Source organism: Chrysemys picta, chromosome 18 (genome assembly GCF_011386835.1).
Source record: "Chrysemys picta bellii isolate R12L10 chromosome 18, ASM1138683v2, whole genome shotgun sequence".
NCBI classification, from domain to species: Eukaryota; Metazoa; Chordata; order Testudines; family Emydidae; genus Chrysemys; species Chrysemys picta.
The window spans coordinates 5,092,640-5,111,862 of record NC_088808.1 but is presented as its reverse complement, the minus strand read 5'-3'; the positions used below and the strand labels follow the sequence as shown (position 1 = coordinate 5,111,862).

The following is a 19,223-nucleotide window of genomic DNA, read 5'->3' as shown; positions in this document are numbered from 1 at the left end:
AAAATCCTTTTACCTATAAAGGGTTAAGAAGCTCAGGTAACCTGGCTGACACCTGACCCAAAGGACCAATAAGGGGACAAGATACTTTCAAATCTTGGTGGGGGGAAGGCTTTTGTTTGTGCTCTTTGTTTTGGGGGTTGTTCGCTCTTGGGACTAAGAGGGACCAGACATCAATCCAGGCTCTCCAAATCTTCTGAACAAGTCTCTCATATTTCAAACTTGTAAGTAACAGCCAGGCAAGGCGTATTAGTTTATCTTTGTTTTCTCAACTTGTGAATGTTCCCTTTGATAGAGGGAGGTTTATCCCTGTTTTGTAGTAACTTTGAAACTAAGGCTAGAGGGGGTTCCTCTGGGCTCTTTGAATGTGATTACCCTGTAAAGTTATTTTCCATCCTGATTTTACAGAGATGATTTTTACCTTTCTTTCTTTAATTAAAAAGCCTTCTTTTTAAGAACTTCATTGATTTTTCCTTGTTTTAAGATCCAAGGGGATTGGATCTGGACTCACCAGGAATTGGTGGGGGGAAAGGGAAGAGGGGGGAATTATTAATTCCTCCTTGTTTTAAGATCCAAGGGGTTTTGGCTCGGTGTTCACCTGGGAATTGGTGGAGGAGTCTCTCAAGGCTACCCAGGGAAGGGAGTTAGCACTTGGGATGGTGGCAGCAAAACCAGATCTAAGCTGGTAGTTAAGCTTAGAAGTTTTCATGCAGGTCCCCACATCTGTACCCTAAAGTTCAGAGTGAGGAAGGAAACTTGACAGGCTGCGTTTACACTGCAAAGCAATAGGGCTTGAACCCTGGGTCTCGGCTTGACTCAGGCTTGGACCCTTCAACCCCCGTGGGACTCTGGGTCCGAGCCCTGGGTTAGCACAATCTGGGTGAAGATGGAAGGAGAGGGGTTAGGCTTTAGCCTGAATTTGAACCCTAGACACACCCAGAAGGATCGAGTGACAGCATGAGGGAGAGCTGCTGAAAGAGACCAGGGGATGGGGGACCTCAGAACTCATGGTGAGCTCACAGAAAGCAGGGCTTGGGGATGACCAGGTCAACCGAATGGCTCTTCTGGTGAGTGGGAAAGCCCAACCAGTGCTGCTTGTTAAGCAATGAAGTGAGGGCGAGGAACCACGCAGCTAAGGGGTCGGAGGGGTCATCGCTATGGAAGCTGAAGTAACACTCTATTCACTTTGACGGAATAAATTGGCCCAAAGAGTCAAAGGGTCCAATATTAAACAGTTGTAAGCAAGGTTTGGTATACAGAGACCTCAGCCATCTTAGTCCCAAGGCAAAGAACACCACTGAGCAGCTTAACCTTTTATTAAAGAGACAGAAAAGAAGGAAAAACAGTTAAAGCATTTGAAATGTACAGTATTGCATAAGGCTTTCTTTTTAACACTATCCCTTGTTCCCTTTACCTTTAGCTGAAGAGAGTTTTAGAAGGAAAACACCTCCAAGTGACAGGTTTTTAGGTGGAACTACACATGGTAATAGCTGTTCTTTTGGGGGGAAAGGGAAGAAGTTAGGTGAGCTGGACTGGAGCTGTTATTGTTGCTGCTGTTGAAGTCCGATCCTGTTTTCTAAAAGACAAACCAAGACAAACACACACAAAATTGGGGGAGAAAAGAACAGGCAAGATGGAAAATGCAGCTTCTGTCTCGGGTGAGAACTCTTAGTTGCAACTTCCCTGCTGGAGAAATAGAGGCACAGCACCTGGTCTGATCAGCCCCTCTGAGACCTGGCAAACTAGTACCAGCATCGGGCAGCTCAGGGCATTACTTTTATCTGCTTTTTTGGTCACAGGCTCACAGCAGTGTTGCAAAATATGCAGTCTTGGCTGGCTAAGCCAGACTCTTATTAGACAGAAGGCCAAAGGAGATGGATAGGAAAGAGAAGAAATATGGTGGAGAAGGAAAAGAACACACAGAAGGGTGTGCAGGTGGCAGCAGCGTTTGACAACGTCTCACATCTCAGATAGTTTGGGATTGAACTGAAGCCGGTGGAGGTTGTGATGTCATCTGGGACCCTCTCTCTGGCCCATGCTGGTTAGGACATTGCTCAGGATCTGGACTCTGAAGGCCCAACGGTGTTCCAGTGGATCATGAGGGACTCAGGAGACGGTGGGGGTGGCAGCCAAGATAGTGACGGTCGCTCCTTCAGATTCCCCCGTCACTCAGTCAGCCCTGATCTGTCTCCAGTTTTTAATCCATCTGAAGTGTGCCGTGTTCATTTTGTATTGTTCTAGTTCTTTAACCAAAATATCATGCAGCTGCTAGTGAAATGCCTCACAGAAGTCCACGATTGCACTATCAACCAAACTTGTGATCTCATAAAATAAAAAGCTATCAAGTTAGCTTGACAGGATCGATTTTTCATAAACCCATCTTGATTGGCACTAATTATATTATCCTCCAGTAATTCTTTATCAGTCGAATCCCATATCAACTGTTCCATTATTTTGCCGAGGATCAATGTCAGGTTGGCAGAACATTCGCTTTCTTCCGGAGTCTTCTGGAACTTCCCCAGTGTTCCAAGATTTATTGAATATCGACATTAATGGTCCAGTGAGCTTTTTGGACAGCTTGTTTAGGAAAAATGTTTCTACATAAAAATTAATAGATTAATCTGTAGCGGATCTGGTGCAACTGGCCATTTAAAAGTCTTTAGAGTCTTTTTTCAACCATTATGTGTCCAAATTGAAAGTTTATATGCTAACGGGTAACCAAAATATAAACTCTTTGTTGGATAAAATTTTCTTCATTGTACACACAAAATTCCTCCACCATATACACAACATTTCTCCACAGGATAAAATCCTCTCTCTGAGATAAAAACTTCTCCATCAGTGGCTATACTTTTCAATCAGATGTTATCCTTCAATGGAGAGAGTTTTTATGAGTCGCTCCAGAGACAGAAGGTTTTATCTGCCAGAGTGCAGCTGCTGCTGAATTAACTCTTTTCTCTCAAGCGGGCAGATGAAATCTTCTCTCTCAATCCCGGCACTAGGCCTGTACGCACCCTCTGGAAGCCATCCACCCTAGTTTGCCCCCAAACCCCCACACGCTCCTCAACTCCCCTCACTTAAACATTTATAAAAACCAGAAAATGAATACACAAAACTGTACGTGAAGCAGTTTGGGTTGCCACACCCACAACATACCTGGCACAAACACACAAATGCAAGGGGATAAAGCCACCTACCACTACATACCCTCTAGCTGTCCACCCACAGGCATCCACTTTATCACTGCTACCAGTACTGTCCACAGCTGTGGATATTAAATGATATAGTTGGGCCCCAGAAAACAACTGGTGCCAACTGGCAGAAGGCACAGAGGCATATAGGCTTAAAGAATCGTATGCGTTCACCAGAAGGGGTCATGCAAGGTCTCTACTGAACGCCTGTGTCACACACGTCATCGTAACCATTGTGAAATGTCTGTGCAGATAACACGTAAGAGTTTGTGGATGTTTACTGAAAATTGTGTTTTTAAAGCATGTAAGTTAAGACAGGTCACTAGAACGTGATTCTAGGCAGGAAGGGGATAGCAAACACTTATTTCTCGAGCAGACCATTGTGTATTGTATGCCTTTGTGCCAACTCAGTTAGGATAAAAAACAATGGCCATACCTGGAGACTGGCTATGTTTGCTGCCTGGGCCAGGTGCAGGCCTGAGGATTTACAAAGACAAAGAAACCCCGAGGTAAATCTCTTTAGAGAGGACCTCCTGTGGTAAGGGACCATATTCTGTAACTGCAAAAAATAAGTGGAGAGGGGATGATTTCATCCCTCTGTCTGGCAAGACAAGCTGCCAGCAGGCTTGATCTTAGGAAAGGAAGGCCTCGGCCCTCCTGGCTGAAAATGCTGGGGCAATGACTTGGGGGTAAGCTACCTGTAGGAGACAGGGGAATGTCTTGTGAGTTCAGTTTAGGCTCCAGAAAGCAGGTTATGAGTTTGTTACCATTTGTTTCCAGTGTTCTTACTTACTGTCATTTGAATCTTTGTGTGATAACAGACTTCCCCTTGTTTTCACTATAACTATAGCGAAGTGTTCTGTGTTAGGCAGAGTAGTGATCCTGAGGTGACACTAGGACGTTGGTGTGTGCTCCTCCTTTGGGAGTAGAGACTCTGAGCTCTGGTCTACACGACAGACCTGTATCGGTATAACTGCGTGGCTCAGGGGTGTGAAACATCCACATCCCCGAGCGACACCGTTATACTGACCTAAGCCCTGGTGTAGACAGCGCTATGTTGGAGGGTTTAAGTGTAGACTTGCCCGGAGAGTTCTGTGAGTGTTCAGTGGAACAGCAGCTGGGCACTCCAGAGGAACACTCGGAGGAGGTGGGGGTTGGTGTCCGCCTGTCGCTAACCTGCACAGAGAGAGCAAGGCTGGCAGAGGCCTGGCAGGCAGCGCGGGTGTTGCCAGAGGCTGGGGGAGTCAGGAGGCTCACACACAGAGGCACAGACAGGGGTAGCAAGCAGCATCACAACCTTGGGTACCTGGGGAAGCGTTGGAGTAGTTTCCTGTGTGAGGAGAGAGTGGCTTGGTAAAGGGGCTGTCAGAAGCTGGAATCCTGTGGCAGGCAAAAGTAACGCTGTGGTGCGTGGCCTGTGGCATACAGTACTTGTGGTATGTTACACATGTAGCATCCTTAACTGGTTCACAATTCAGATTGTTTTTAATATTAATATACTTTAAGTTCAGGGCACTGAAACTGTTGCATTAGAACCCGCGACTTCTCCTCTTACCTGACGCATGGAATGTTGTTCGAAATGGCGAATTTACTGCAGATCTCCCGCTGCGACAGGAACTGGTTGAGGTCTCCATTCTCCATATACTCTGTTATCATGCACAGCGGGTCATCACGCACACACACTCCCAGTAGTCGGATGATATTTGGGTCCTTCAGCCGGGACATGATCTTGATCTCCTTTAGGAAATCATTTCTTAAAAAGAGAAAGACATACGTCTGATTCCTTGAACATTGTCCTCTTTTCCTTTGCTTGAGGAATCTGGGAGGAGCGAAGGGGAGATAGAGAGGCTCTGAACACTAGGAATGGGAGTTTTTCTGAAGTCTCCCAAAAGAGTTACCTGTCTTTTTCTCCCTGAAGTATTCTCCCACTGATTTCCCTTTATTCTGCTTTGTAACCAGAGTGCACCCTCTTGAAATCCCCTTTGCACCTACAGCTGCAGCACAGAAACAACCCCCGAGTGCAGGGCTTAGCCACACAGGCTCTGCAGGGAGGGAGACTATGGCTGGGCCAGGCCCCAAGAGGGGTTTCTGAAGGTAGAAGGGAGAGGTGGGGGAGAAGGGGCAGAGGCTGTTCCAGATGTGGTGATGTCAAAGTCTCAGGGATAAAGGATGACATAATAGCACCATGCAGGAAGTGAAAGTTTCTATCCATCTCTCCATCCTGCGTCCATCACTGTAGTATATGATCAGGTTATTTTTCTATCAACATGTCTGTATTTCTGTGGTTTCTCCTAGGAACTGGATCAGCCCATGGGGCCAGCAGTCTAGTATTCTGTCACTGACAGTGGCTAGTACCACAGGAAAGGGTAAGAAACCCAAGTGCTGGCCATGATGGGAAACCTGCTCTCTGGAAGCGTTTCCTCCTAATCCCCAAGAGCTGGAAGTTGGCTTATGCCCATATAAACTCTTGAGAGTTTTTATCCAGTGTAATGTCACTGTGGATGTTCCCATTCTCTACATAAATGTCCAGCCTTCTGTGAAACTGGCCAACCGTGTAGTTTTCATGTCATTCCTTATAACTCACACGATCGCATCCTTTTCAAAGGACTCCTCCCCCTCGGTGTCTTCGTGACCCTTTCCTGGATGAACTGGACTTGTTCACCTATTTCTGTGTGCACAGCATTAGTGGATAAGCCCACTAGTGCCCTGCTGGATAGGGGGAGTGATATCATAAAATATATCATTATTAACCACACCCGTCCATCAAGCATGGACTCTAGCTCTCTGCTCATGAGCTCCACTCAGCAGCCAGGATAAAACTGACATTCCACTGACTTCCATTATCTCTCTTCAAATCCCCACTCGGGCACTAACTGCTCCTATATGCACACACCAAGGGCTGACTTGCCTCTCACTTACACAAGTGCAAATCTGGAGTCGTTCCACTGCAGTCAGTGACGGTAACCTGTGTAAAACTAATCTCAGAGCGGAATCAGGCTTCATATTCAGATTACAGCTGTCGCATAGTGTCATGTGGTTACCTGGCTGTTTTGTTGACATTGGATCTTAGCATTTTCACGGCCACTAGAACCGGTTGGTTGGTGAGTTCCGTAGACGAGAGTCCCAAAAATTCCAACAGGCCATCTGCTTCACACAGGTGTACCTGGAAAAGGGAGTGCAGGGTCAGCCATGAACATGTGGGAAAGTCAGAGAAGAAGAGGAAAAAACACATCACGTTATGGATAAGCATTATGGTTAGAATTGATTGAATTATCCCTTGAAAGTAAATTATTCAGTGAGTTGAGTCTTTTTTTGTTTCTGATCAGAAAAAGTTGAAAAACTGCCCCTGGATTCTGTGAACAGATTTGTTATTTGTAAGTGTTTGTTGAAGAGCTTACGTGAGCTACTTTCATCCTATGGGTTAATTGTTAACTGTTCACTTCAACTATTGAGTATTCATGATATTTGATTGCTCATCTACCTACGTCGCATGGTATGGTTTCTACTCCTGAACCGAACAGCTGAAACTTGAAACAAAGAAATAACTAATAGCAATACCCTCATCTGCATTGAAAACAGGGATTGAGTAAAGTACAGCTATGCCCCAAACATTCCTGCAAATCCAAGCCCACGTGTGTGAACACTCATTAATAGCAACAAAGGGCACAAAGGTGGTCATTTCCTATTCTAAGATTTATTTATGAGCACTTTTCTTGCAGAACTCATCCAGCTCTACGGATCGTTGTAGCAAATGGCCAAGACAGTCAGAGAAGCACTTCACTGCTGCTGCAATAAAAGGCATTCACTGGCCAAAGAGACTCGATTTCACACCCAATCCTGAAAACCCTTTGGAGTCATCCAGAAAATCCATTGCTTCACCTTCACCTTCTGCAAACACTGAAATAAGCGAAGATTTGAATCACTGTGGTAATTGGCGAGGTGATTAACATAAGATAATGGCTTCTCGAACAAGGTCCTCCCTGTGTTGAACTAATAAATTCCATCTCTGATGAACTCCAAAATCTCCCCTGACTAGCCACAAAGGACCAGGATCCATTTTTGTATGCAGTTGTAGCCGTGTCGGTCCCAGGATATTAGAGACAAGATGGGTGAGGTGTAATGTCTTTTATTGGTCCAACTTCTTTTGGTGAGAGAGAGAAGCTTTCAAAAGAAGTTGGTCCAATAAAAGATATTGCCTCACCCATCTTGTCTCTCTAAGGGTCCATTTTGCAAGCCAGAGATAGCCAGGAGTCCTCCAGCATAGCCTGCATCTCTATGTGCGAAGCCAGGTGTGACCTGGGGACCTCTAGGTGTCCACTGGCAGAGGACACAGAGGTGCATAAGGGTTATAGTACATGGATTCCCTGGGCCTGGCCTCTATGTACTATTTTGCCAAAGGGCATCATGTGTGGTCTCTATTGTTATACTGGTCTCCGTTGTCCTTGCGAGCCGTGCGTACGGATAATATGTGAGGAGTTCTGTATCTACACTGAACATTTTGTTCTGAAGGTCTGTGAGTTGCTAAACAATTTGCTTTCAGTCACAAGATGTTCATCTAGCAGTCTGTCTCTATGTAAATTGAGTATTGTACAGTTCACAATGGATGCTCATTTGCAGTCTGAGCCGAATGCTAGTGAAGGGATTGTGAAATCTTCACTGAGGGAATTTACAGGAAGAAATAAATCAGCAGGAGGGAATCCTGTCTATTGGCGACGACAATGGAGTTCTGGACTGTACCTGTAGATTGTTTATGCATTCAAGGATCAATCACAATAGCCCTTTTGGTCAAAGTCGTACTGGGAGCTCACGTTCAGCTGATTATCCACCACAATGTCAACCCCCAAGACTTTTTCACAGTCCCAGCTTCCCAGGAGAGAGTCCCCCATCATGTAAGTATGGCCTATGTTCTTTGTTCCTCGATGTATACATTTAGCATACCAATAGCTAATAATTCCCCATGTGGAACCGTATCAAATGCCTTACTGAAATCGAGGTAAATTAGATCCACTGCATTTCCTTTGTCTAAAAAAACTGTTACCTTCTCAAAGAAGATCAGGTTGGTTTGGCACGATCTACCTTTTGTAAAACCATGTTCTATTTTGTCCCAATTACCATTGACCTCAATGCCCTTGACTACTTTTTCCTTCAAAATTTTTTCCAAGACCTTGCATACTACAGATGTCAAACTGACAGGCCTGTAGTTGCCCGAATCACTTTTTTCTCCTTTCTTAAAGCTAGGAACTATGTTAGCAATTCTCCAGTCGTACGGTACAACCCCTGAGTTTACAGAGTCATTAAAAATTCTTGCTAATGGGCTTGCAATTTCATGTGCCAGTTCCTTTAATATTCTTGGATGAAGATTATCTGCGCCCCCTGATTTCGTCCCATTAAGCTGTTTGAGTTTGGCTTCTACCTTGGATGTGGTAATATCTACCTCCATATCCTTATTCCTATTTGTCATCCTACCATTATCCCTAAGCTCCTCATTAGCCTCATTAAAGACTGAGGAGACAGCGGAGGTGAGTTTTGGATTTGTGGGGGCAAGCGGGGGTTGGGAAGGGTGGCAACAGGAGACGGTAGAGCTGGCGGGAGCAGTGGAAGGGGGAGGACGGGAGGGTTGAGGAGATGGGATAGTGTGAGAATGAGGAGGGAAGGAGGCAGGGAAAGGGAAGGAGAAGTGAGAGCATGCAGAGGATTGCTGTGGACAGGGCAAGGGGCGCTATGGGAGAGTATGGCTAGGGGGACAGTCAGCTAAACTCCTGGGAGCTAAGGCCAGGCTGCCCAAGGTTCCTGACACAAACCAAGGGAGGGAGAATGCAGAGAGGTTAGGGTCTCTTAGTCTGGCTCAGCGCAGGGGCCAGGAGGGAATGTGCAGACCCCCCCAGAAAACCAGCTGCAGGGATGTGAGCTCTGCTGTAGCACCCAGGCTACAGAAGGTGGTGCAGCCTGGACACTGCAGGCAGGGAGCTGAGCAGGCCGGCTGTGCCAGGGTCATTGTACTGGGGCATGTGCCTCCATTCTGCTGCCAAGGGGGCGGAAAGACGCCTGTACCTCTCCGAACTGCCCTTCTCCCAGCTTCTCCTTGAGTCGCAGCTGCTGCCGGGGGAACTCGCCCACGGAGATGTCCTTCTTGGTGAGCGAATCGACGGTGAGGGCGGGCACTGAGTACATGTTATTGCCCGTCACGCCCTGCAGGCTGACAATGTCGGTCTCCGCGTAGTGAGGCACGTTGTTCTGGAAGCCCTGGTGCGGGGTGGACTTGGTGAGGTCGGGCTCAGCGTAGTCACCGCTGCACGCTGGGGGAAAGCCAAAGACATGGTTAGTCAAGCACGCCTGCCTTCTCCAAGTCACGGCAGCCGGACTGCTGTCAGGCCTGATCCTGCATAGGAACCGCGGGTGGCTCATCTCAGACCCAGTGCTGCAGCTCGGGCCTGCATGGAGATTTTGCTCCTGTTGTAACTAGGATCCGCCCTGGTAAACCGCAAACATCTGTTTCCCCGAACGAATGTTTGTGGAGTGTCCTGATTGTGTTAAATGGCCATCAACCCACTCATGCCTCAACTGGAGACCAAACTCTCACCTACACAGCCCCGCACGTGACACAGGGCATCTCAGTGTTGCTAGGTAACGACTTTCGGGAAGGCTGTACCGGGGAAGCAGCCTGGAGCTCCTCCACCTTTCCCCATCTCAAGGTCGGATCACTGCGATCCAAGCTCAGAACAGGAACTCGCTCTGGTGCAGAATGCCTGGTAAATGGTGTTTCTCAGGAACAGCACAAGACCCCAGCAGGAGCTCCACGGTCTGCACTGGCTCCCTATTGGCTTCTGGATTGAATTTAAGCCACTGCTTTTGATCTACAAATCCCTAACTGGGCTGGGACCTGGCTGCTTGAGGGACCACCTCCCCTCGTGCCAGCCTGTCACAGCTGCGATACGTGGGGGCACTCGAGCTGCTCCCCCTCCATTTAAAAGAGATGGGGGCTGGTGACACAGCATCCTCAGTGAGGGGCTCTCAGCTCTGGAACAGGCTTCCCCCTAGGCTGAAATAGCCCAGGTCTATTGACCTTCTGGGCACGCTGTGGGACATTTCTGTTTGCATGGGCTGCTGCAGAGCGGGGTCTCGGAGAGAAATCAGCCGGGTGAACTCATTTGGGTCAGTAATTTATGGCAGGGGACATAGAGCCCGCATAGGTCCCTTTCCTATTATTTTGGTATAAACCTAATTTACTACTACTACTATTATGTTTCATACAAACCCCGCTATGTTAAAAGAATGCTGATCTGGTGGCAAAGTCAAACACTCAGTCATTAAGTGGTCAGCCAGGAAAACCTTTGCCTCTTCTCTGAGCTCCAGCACGTGATTGAGAACATCCCCACATGAACGCCAGGGAACATCACTGTGGAGCAGCTGCTGATGCTGAATGCCCATTTCTTCACATCAAACAGTCCATTGGGCTCACGTTTAATACAGTTCACAACTTTCACAGCCTCATCACATGCCTGTCAGTTCCCCTGGCATCCTCTTTGCTGCTTCTCAGTGAACGGAACACGTCCAACTGGCTTGGGGTGAACAGGCTGGGCTCTAGGCACAAGGTACCGTGGCTTCCTGGCATCCTCATTGCTAATACAAACCCAGCAGTGTCAATCCAGCCCAACTGCCAGAATGGCCTGCTGGAAAGAGTCAAAGATTCTCCCTCCCCTCCCTTCCCATGCACCATGAACGCGATGCGGCTCCAGCCCTCTGCTCTCTCACTACCTGCTCCCCTCCTCTTCCAGGAACGGGGGCTGCTTTGCTCCCCCCCACCCCCAAGCAACATGTAGTCAAATACAAATACAAACATTCATCTTAACGCAGTTACTCTCAAGGCCACAGCCAAGAGCCCTGAGGGCCACAAGATCCCCAGGGCTGCAGGTTGGACACCTTTGCCATACAGCCTTGAGTTACAATAACACATACTGTTCTTACCATGTGGCTTCTGCCTCATTAAGTGCACAGGATGGATGGTGTTCAGGGGATGTGGTAGCCTCCTTTTGTCCTGAATATTCAATCCACTGCCTTTTGCCTTATTTACTGCTCACCCTACACTGAATAGGGAAGAATTCATGTCCTCCTGGGAGTTGCTGTGATGCTCATCACTGTAGCATATGAACCTCACAGACATTAATGACTTGATCTTCACAGCTCACCTGAGAGATAGGAAAGTGACTGTAACCCCATTTTACAGATGGGGACTGAGGCCCAGAGAGATTTAGGCCAAATTTTACAAAGATGTCCAGTCCTTTTGGCTGCTTCAATGACTGGAGGCCCATCTTGAGACACCTATAGCTTGAAGCCCCTGACTTTCTTCATGACATTCCTTCCAGCTTCTGCTGTGAATGAGGCAGGAATAATATGGACAACAGCCTCATATGCTATACAGCCCCTTCTCATTCATCATCCTCCCAGTGCACTGATTGAGGCAGGGGTCCTGGGGAAAAGGTAATATGTGAACATGTAAGAACATAAGAACGGCCATATGGTCCATCAGACCAATGGTCCATCGAGCCCAGTATCCTGTCTTCCGACAGTGGCCAATGCCAGGTGCCCCAGAGGGAATGAACAGAACAGAGCAATTATCAAGTGGTCCATCCCCCGCCATCCAATCCCCCAGCATCTGGCAGTCAGAGGCTTAGGGTCACCAAGGGCATGGGGCTGTATCCCTGATCATTTTGGCTAAAAGCCATTGAGGGACCTATCGTCCATGAACTTATCAAACTCTTTTTTGAACCCAGTTATAATTTTGGCCTTCACAACATCCTCTGGCAATGAGTTCCACAGAGTGATGGCACACTGTGTGAAGAAATACTTCCTTTTGTTTGTTATTAAACCTGCTGCCTATTCATTTAATTGGGCGACCCTTCATTCTTGTGTTAATGTTATTTACCCCTTCACATTTCCTTATTAACCTTCTCCACACCAGTCATGATTTTATAGACCTCTATCATATCCCCCCTTAGTCGTCTCTTTTCCAAGCGGAAAAGTCCCTGTCTTTTTAATCTCTCCTCATAGGGAATCTGTTCCGTAGCCCTAATCATTGTTGTTGTCCTTCTCTGTACCTTTTCCAATTCTAATATATCTTTTTTGAGATGGGTCAACCAGAATTGTTCACGGTATTCAAGGTGTGGGCATACCATTGGTTTATATAGTTGCATTATGATTTTTTCTGTCTTATTATCTATCCTTTTCCTAATGGTTCCCAACATTTTGTTAGCTTTTTTCATGGCCACTGTATATTTAGCAGATGTTTTCAGAAAACTATCCACAATTACTTCAATATCTCTTTCTTGAGTGGTGACAGCTAAGTTAGAGCTCATCATTTTGTATAGTTGGGATTATGTTTTCCAATGTGCATTACTTTGCATTTATCAACACTGAGTTTCATTTGCCATTTTGTTGCCCAGTCTCCCAGTTTTGTGAGATCCCTTTGTAACTCTTCACAGTCTGCTTTGGACTTAACTATCTTGAGTCATTTTGTATCATCTGCAAATTTTGCCACCTCACTGTTCACTACATTTTCCAGATCATTTATGAATATGTTGAATAGCACTGGTCCAACACAGACCCCTGGGGGACACCACTATTTACCTCTTTCCATTCTGAAAACTGACCATTTATTCCTACCCTTTGTTTCCTGTCTTTTAGCCAGTTATTGATCCAAGAGAGGACCTTCCCTTTTATCCCATGACAGCTTACTTTGCTTAAGAGCCTTTGGTGAGGGACCCTATCAAAGGCTTTCTGAAAGTCTAAGTACACTATGTCTACTGGATCACCCCTGTCCACATATTTTTTGACCCCTCAAAGAATTCTAATAGACTGATGATGCATGATTTCCCCATACAAAAATCGTGTGAACTCTTCGCCAACAAATCATGTTCATCTATGTGTCTGATAATTCTGTTCTTTACTATTGTTTCAACTAATTTGCCTGGTACTGAAGTTAGGCTTACCAGCCTGTAATTGCCAAGATCCCCTCTGGAAACTTTAAAAAAAATTGGTATCACATTAGCTATCCTCCAGTCATTTGTAATTAAAGCCTATCATAATGCCTACGCAGGAGGGAACCAAATTAAGTTTGCACGGGCAACCTTAATTCTGGCATTTCCTAACTTTTGAGTGCTTCACTTTGCAATCTTAACATTCTTTTAACACATTTTTAATATTAAGTAATTTCTTACAAAACCCCCCTGGAAAAACAGAAATTCTTTCATGGGGAGTTGTACTGACCGATATGAGTAAATTAGATCTACAGCACAGACCTCTGTCTAAGGTGTGAGCTAAAGCTGGCAGCCGTTCACCTTCCTTGCAGCAGGGGGCATGGATTATGGATTATCTGCAGGGATCATTTGGACGTGCTCAACCTATTCAATTCCCTGCCATTGCATGACCTCATTCTGTCTTGTTCTCTGCCAGTGACACACAACAGTGTAGTCTCCTGAGGACTGAAATGCTTTAATTTAACTGAAATCAGGGGGGTACCTGTGTGAAATGTAATGGCCTGTGATATACAGGAGGCCAGACTAGATGGTCCCTTTCGGCTTTAAATGCTATGAGATACTAAGTAATGGGAAGTGATCCTCTATGTAGAACAGCCACCAGAGGGGGCTATAACATACACGTTGCCAGTGACTTGTGAGCTAGTTGCTACAGAGCAGTGGATTGCTGAATATCACGACTCCTGGGTTCTGTCCCTGGCTCTGGGAGGAGAGTGTGGTGCAGTGGTCAGAACAGACTGCCAGGGCCCTGGATGAAACCAGTGAAGTTGAAGGAAATAAAACAAATGAATAACCCTCCAGACACTGCTGACTCCCAGACACCGGCCACTTTTACCTGAATCCTCGGCGCTTTGGGAGAGTTCGGGTAGCTTCTGGAGCAGCGTGGCAGGCTGGTGATATTCCAGGTCCAGTGGGAAGACCCGTTCGTAGGTGGGATTAGACTGGTGGATCTGGTTCTGGTTGCTGACGATGGTGTAGCTGTAGAAGGAGAGACGAACCATGGCGTCCTCCTCCAGGATGCGCCGTGGGGCCTTCGGAAGAGAGAACAAGCTGCTGAGCTATTCGGAGCGGTCAGGCCGGGAGCTGGCTGCAAGGGCAGCGGTCGCTCCCTAGTACAGCAGCATCCTGACTGGGGCCTGCTCCATGCTGAGGAGCCCAGGATGTGACGGTGGGGAGCAGGGAGTGGGAGCTCTATGGCATCCTGTCCACTGGGGACATCCCAGGGACTCCCCAGTACTTCCAGGGTCAGCACAGCTCCAGACTCCCATGTACAGCAGCACCGTCACGTTACCTTCTCCAGCCTCTTCTGGACATACTGCTTCCACAGAATGATGATTATAATGATCAGGAGCAGAAGGATAATAGCCACAAGGCAGCCAACCAGGATGGAGGTACTGGAGTCATCTGCTTTCTCCCCTAGCCAGGTGCTGGTTATAAAAGAAGTGGTTTCTGTACAGAGGAAGAAAATGAAAAGGAACTGGAGTCACAAGATGTAGGGGTGGCACTCACAGGCTAACAGTCTGGTGCAGAAGAGAACCGGGGCAAACAAAGCTAATCTGTTTTCACACTGGTTTAATCAGAAAGTCTCTTTTCCTGGAACTTCACAAATAACTTGGTGCTAGCGGCTTCGGGCGCCACATGCTGTTCTTGCCTTTGGAAATGGTGGCTCTGGGCTACTGTAACTCATAGTAGGGTGGAAAATGAACCTGGACTCAATTTCAGTGGGTAGGTTTTGAGGTTTCCTTGGCTGCACATGTGCGCTTGGGTCTCCTGCCCCGGGTGGCCTGCCATATCCTATGTCTGGCACTGTGGCGGGGGCAGAGACAGCCCTGGATTAGTGATTGTAGCATAAAGCACTTAGTGCTAGATGTGGAGGGGTGATGCTGGGGCGTGTACAGTGCTGCAGGGAGCACTTTGCAAGGAGGGAGGGACCTCTCTTGTGACAGAGCAGGGCCTTCCATCCGCCACTACAGTCTGGCGTGTCTGTGTAGTAGACTGTGGTCAAGTCCTTACCCCACGCCGCCTCAGTAGCGTTGGTCTCTGCATCCAGCAGCTCTGCTGTGCTTGTGGCTAGAGTAACCACAATAGGATTTACATTCTCCATGTCTGGGGAAGGTAAGAGCAGGTGTCAGTCTGTCGCATACTCCCTGCCGCTGCCTCTGCCAGCAGTCTGTGATCCCCGGGATCTGCCAGGAACCCCGGGGTTGGTCACTTCCATTATTTATCCGTGCAGCATCACTGGGTAAGGGCCCCACCTGCACACCCTCGCTCAGGAGAGCAAACCTCACTCACTGACTCATGGACTGCGGGCGTGGGCCTGGCTTTGAAGGACTGGTCCCAGTGCCAGGCAAAGGCCAGACTAGAGCAGAGCAGGCTGCCTCGTTGCAGCATGAGGCTTTGGGGTCATAACTAATCCTTGTTTCTAATTCAAAAGCCCTGACACAGAACCCAGAACAGCGGGAGACTAGCTGAAAAATCAGGAGAGTTTGTAATAAAACCCAAACCAAAAAACTCGTGTTCTTTGCTTTGGCTTCCGAGCTTCTGTCCCCTTGCCCCCCAAAATGTGTGGTAGTCACAAGCTGAACATTCAACCTTCAGTGCTCCTGCTCGCCGACTTCCTGCCCTGCGCTTGCTCCCCGATTGCCCCCCTGCTCCTCTCCCATACCTGCTCCCTGACTGCTCTCACACCTGCTCCCTCACTGCCCCCTTCCTCCCACTGACAGTCCTGCTCCCCAGCTCCTGATCTCTGTGTATCTTCCATCAACCCTGCCTCTGCCAGCCTCAATCCCTGTTCAGGCTCCCCCCGTCTGCCTCCTGCTCCCCACAATCCCCTATCGCTCTTGGAAGGAGACTTACCAGACTGGAAGGAAATCTCACTGATCATCATCCAGGTGTCAGCGAAGTAGAAACGGCAAAGGACGGCTTTGCCCACCCGCTGATTCAGGGGGATGGTCACAAACCTCGCACTGGGGTTTTTGTCATCCAAGATGGTGGAAACGCCGACAGGTTCAGCCTCCCACTCTGCAATCAGCCGTGGTTTGAACAGACATTCCACCTTCTGGAAGATCTTCACCCCCTTAGAAAACATATTGTTGCAATGCACCTGGCAAGAGGAAAAAGGACCAAGCAGACTGAGTTCTCTCCTCTGACTCCCCACGTTGACACAAGGACCAGGTCTCAGACATGCAACCAATGCACTGTATAAACCTAAAATCCAGGGGCCGCAGGGACGTGCCGCCCACTTCGGGAGTGGCGCGGAGCGAGGCCGGGCAGGAAGCCGCCTTAGCCCTGCTGTGCTACCGGTGGTGGCGGTGGTGGCTGGGGGCCCCTGGGCCCTTTTAAATCACCCGGGAGTGACAGGCGGGGCCGGGAGATGCTCCCGGGGAGGCGCGCAGGGGTGGCAGGCAGGGCCGGGGGCGAGACCCAGCCCTGAATATTGGTGGAGCCGGGCCCCCGGGCCCTGAATATTCCTGGAGCACGGGCCCCTGTAACTCGCCACCCTTGCCTAAATGCATATAATCACAGTAGAGAGGAAAGGCACCATGTACTCTGCAGCATCTGGGACCAAGAACTAGAGGAGACCTCTGGCTTCTGGGGGCTGCATCCTGAATTCTGGAGAAAACTGGAAATTCGGTTGTACCCAGACACATTCGCAAATGGAGATGAAGGTGATGGTTTGTATCACAGCAGCTTCTACGCTCCCCAAGTGGGGCCTCACCATGCTAGTGCTGCGCTGTTTCTTGGGAAGCAGTGAATCTGTGACTACTGCAAGTGTCCACTGGACAAGGGGCTGGATTCTCCACAGAGACGCTTGGAGGTCTCGAGGGTGCCAATTGCTAACCTGCAGAGTAACAGCGGGGGCTGCGAGGGGGGTGCATGTGTTGGCCATGGCCAGTGGAATTGGGGAGCTGACCCCAGCAGGCACAGATAAAGCTTCCTCACACTAAGGGCAGGTGGCAGCAAGGTGCCTCACAATGCTGGCTACCCCCGCGAAGCATCACACCAACGCCCTGGAGGGAAGCAGGGAAGAGGCTGACAGAAGCAGCAGCCATATTTCATCCAGCCTGAATGCAACTGGTCCACAGACGCACCAATCGAGGATACAGCTGGACAGGGACCGGGAGCAAGAATGAGCAAACTGGGAGCAAGAGCAAACAAACGGGAAAACAGTGTCAGCACGAGGAGAGAGAGAAGGAGGATCAGAGCGGGCACGAAGAGAGAGAGAAGGAGGATCAGAGCGGGCACGAAGAGAGGGAGAAGGAGGATCAGAGCGGGCACGAAGAGAGGGAGAAGGAGGATCAGAGCGGGCACGAAGAGAGGGAGAAGGAGGATCAGAGCCAGCACGAAGAGAGGGAGAAGGAGGATCAGAGCCAGCATGAAAAGAGGGAGGACAAGGAGTGGCATTATCAGCTCAAGATGGAGACGGCACCAGCAGAATTCTAGTCCAGCCGGTGAAGACAGGCACCATGTACCTGTTCTGGTGGGTGGCAAAGATTCCAATTTACTTCCTAGCTTCAGGGAAGGCGGTGACATGGGTGTGTTTCTAAATGCTTCTGAAATGGAGTGTGAATTGAAGAAGTTTGGGGCAGGAGGACCTGGTATGGTATCTGGCTCCACGACAGACAGTCAGGGACAAAGGCTTTGGACATTTTCACTCTACGGACAGGGAGGACTATAAAGATTATAAGTGATGTAAACAAACTTTGTTGCAAAACTTTAAACTGACCCCTGAAGAGTACAGGAGAAGGTTTCGGGGAGTTCAGAAAAACAGGGGACACGACCTACGTTGAGGTTTCAAACCAATTTAGGGATTATGTAAGAAAATGGGGACTTGGTTGGGGGGTTACCACGGTCGATGAGCCCTGTGAATGATTAGGTTTAGAACAATTCTATAACTCTGCCACTCTAACCTAAAAACCTGGTTGAGAGACCAAAATCCCAGAGATGTAGCCACAGCTGGGAAATGGGCAGATCGGTACGCAGATAGTCGACCTGGGTTTGACAGAAAACCTAACAGAGATGGAATGGGATCAGAGGACAGGGATCAGGCCCAAGCCGAGACCCACACCCAGGAGCAGAGAAACCACCTCTGAGAAGCCCTGGGACGGGTGGGGAAATGCAGTGCGCCATATGCGGCCAGTGGGGTCACTCTGTCCAGAATCGCCCAACCCACCCACTGAGGCCAGTGCAGTGCTGGAAGGGGCAGCAGAACCAGTCTCCAGGCAACCTAACGAGTGCAGCTGGCCTGTAGTAGGCTGCCTCGTTGGCTACAGTCCCTGACTGGTGGGAAGAGTCAGCAGACCAGCTCTTAAGCCCAGCAGCCATGGCAGTGTGGTGACTGCTCAAAGCATTCGCCCACAGCTGTGTCGGTTCCTGCGCCTGTTTGTTCCAGTCTTGTTCCAACCCCACTCCTGCCTCAGACCCAGCCCGACTCCTGCCTTGGCCCCAGCTTTGCCCCTGCCTTGCCTCATTCCAGGTAACCTGGCTCTGACCCTCAGCTCCAACTCCGGGCTTCTGACTCCGGCTCTGACCTTGGGCTCCAATTCCTGGCTACTGACTCCTGCTCCAACCAGTATGCGTGACTTCCCCCATCCTGATCTCTGACAGTTTGAGCAGCCATAAAGGCACAAAAAATAAGGGAACTACAGCTGATACGGTGAGCATGGATCCAAGAAAGGCCAATATCTTTGTCGGACATCGTGGGAGCCCTACAGACCTGAAAGCTCAAGCCACGCTGCCTTCAGCTCTAGCCCCTACTTCCCATGAGCCCAAGCTCCCCCTGCCTGACAAGTTCAGTGGAAACGGTGACAAATTTTGTGGTTCCTAAATCAGTGTTGACTCCAATTTCTGCTATGCCTGGAGTCACACCCCGCGTTACCGGTCCTGAGGAGAGAAGAGACCCATCAATAGTCTCAACCAGATCTGGATGGACCAGACGTGTATGGTGGGAACAGCATGGCTTAAGTTCATAAAGTTACCTGAGGCCTCTGAGTCGACCTGGGCC

At 48.7% G+C, this 19,223-nt stretch overlaps 1 protein-coding gene across 6 annotated transcripts in view; it reads right to left on the bottom strand.

Moving 5' to 3' along the window:
- LOC101941056 (discoidin domain-containing receptor 2-like) overlaps positions 1–19,223 on the bottom strand; it is a 147,374-nt gene that overhangs the window by 19,470 nt on the left and 108,681 nt on the right. For 5 of the 6 annotated variants that reach the window (XM_065572182.1, XM_065572183.1, XM_065572181.1 and 2 more), the window contains 7 exons: positions 16,076–16,322; positions 15,233–15,325; positions 14,511–14,668; positions 14,055–14,250; positions 9,240–9,484; positions 6,230–6,351; positions 4,744–4,941 (listed from right to left, as the gene is read on the bottom strand). In XM_065572182.1, coding sequence (XP_065428254.1) covers positions 4,744–4,941; positions 6,230–6,351; positions 9,240–9,484; positions 14,055–14,250; positions 14,511–14,668; positions 15,233–15,325; positions 16,076–16,322 — 1,259 coding nt within the window. Of the gene's footprint in view, positions 1–2,403; positions 2,595–4,743; positions 4,942–6,229; positions 6,352–9,239; positions 9,485–14,054; positions 14,251–14,510; positions 14,669–15,232; positions 15,326–16,075; positions 16,323–19,223 lie in introns of those variants that run through there. The other variant, XM_065572184.1, reaches the window with a different exon arrangement.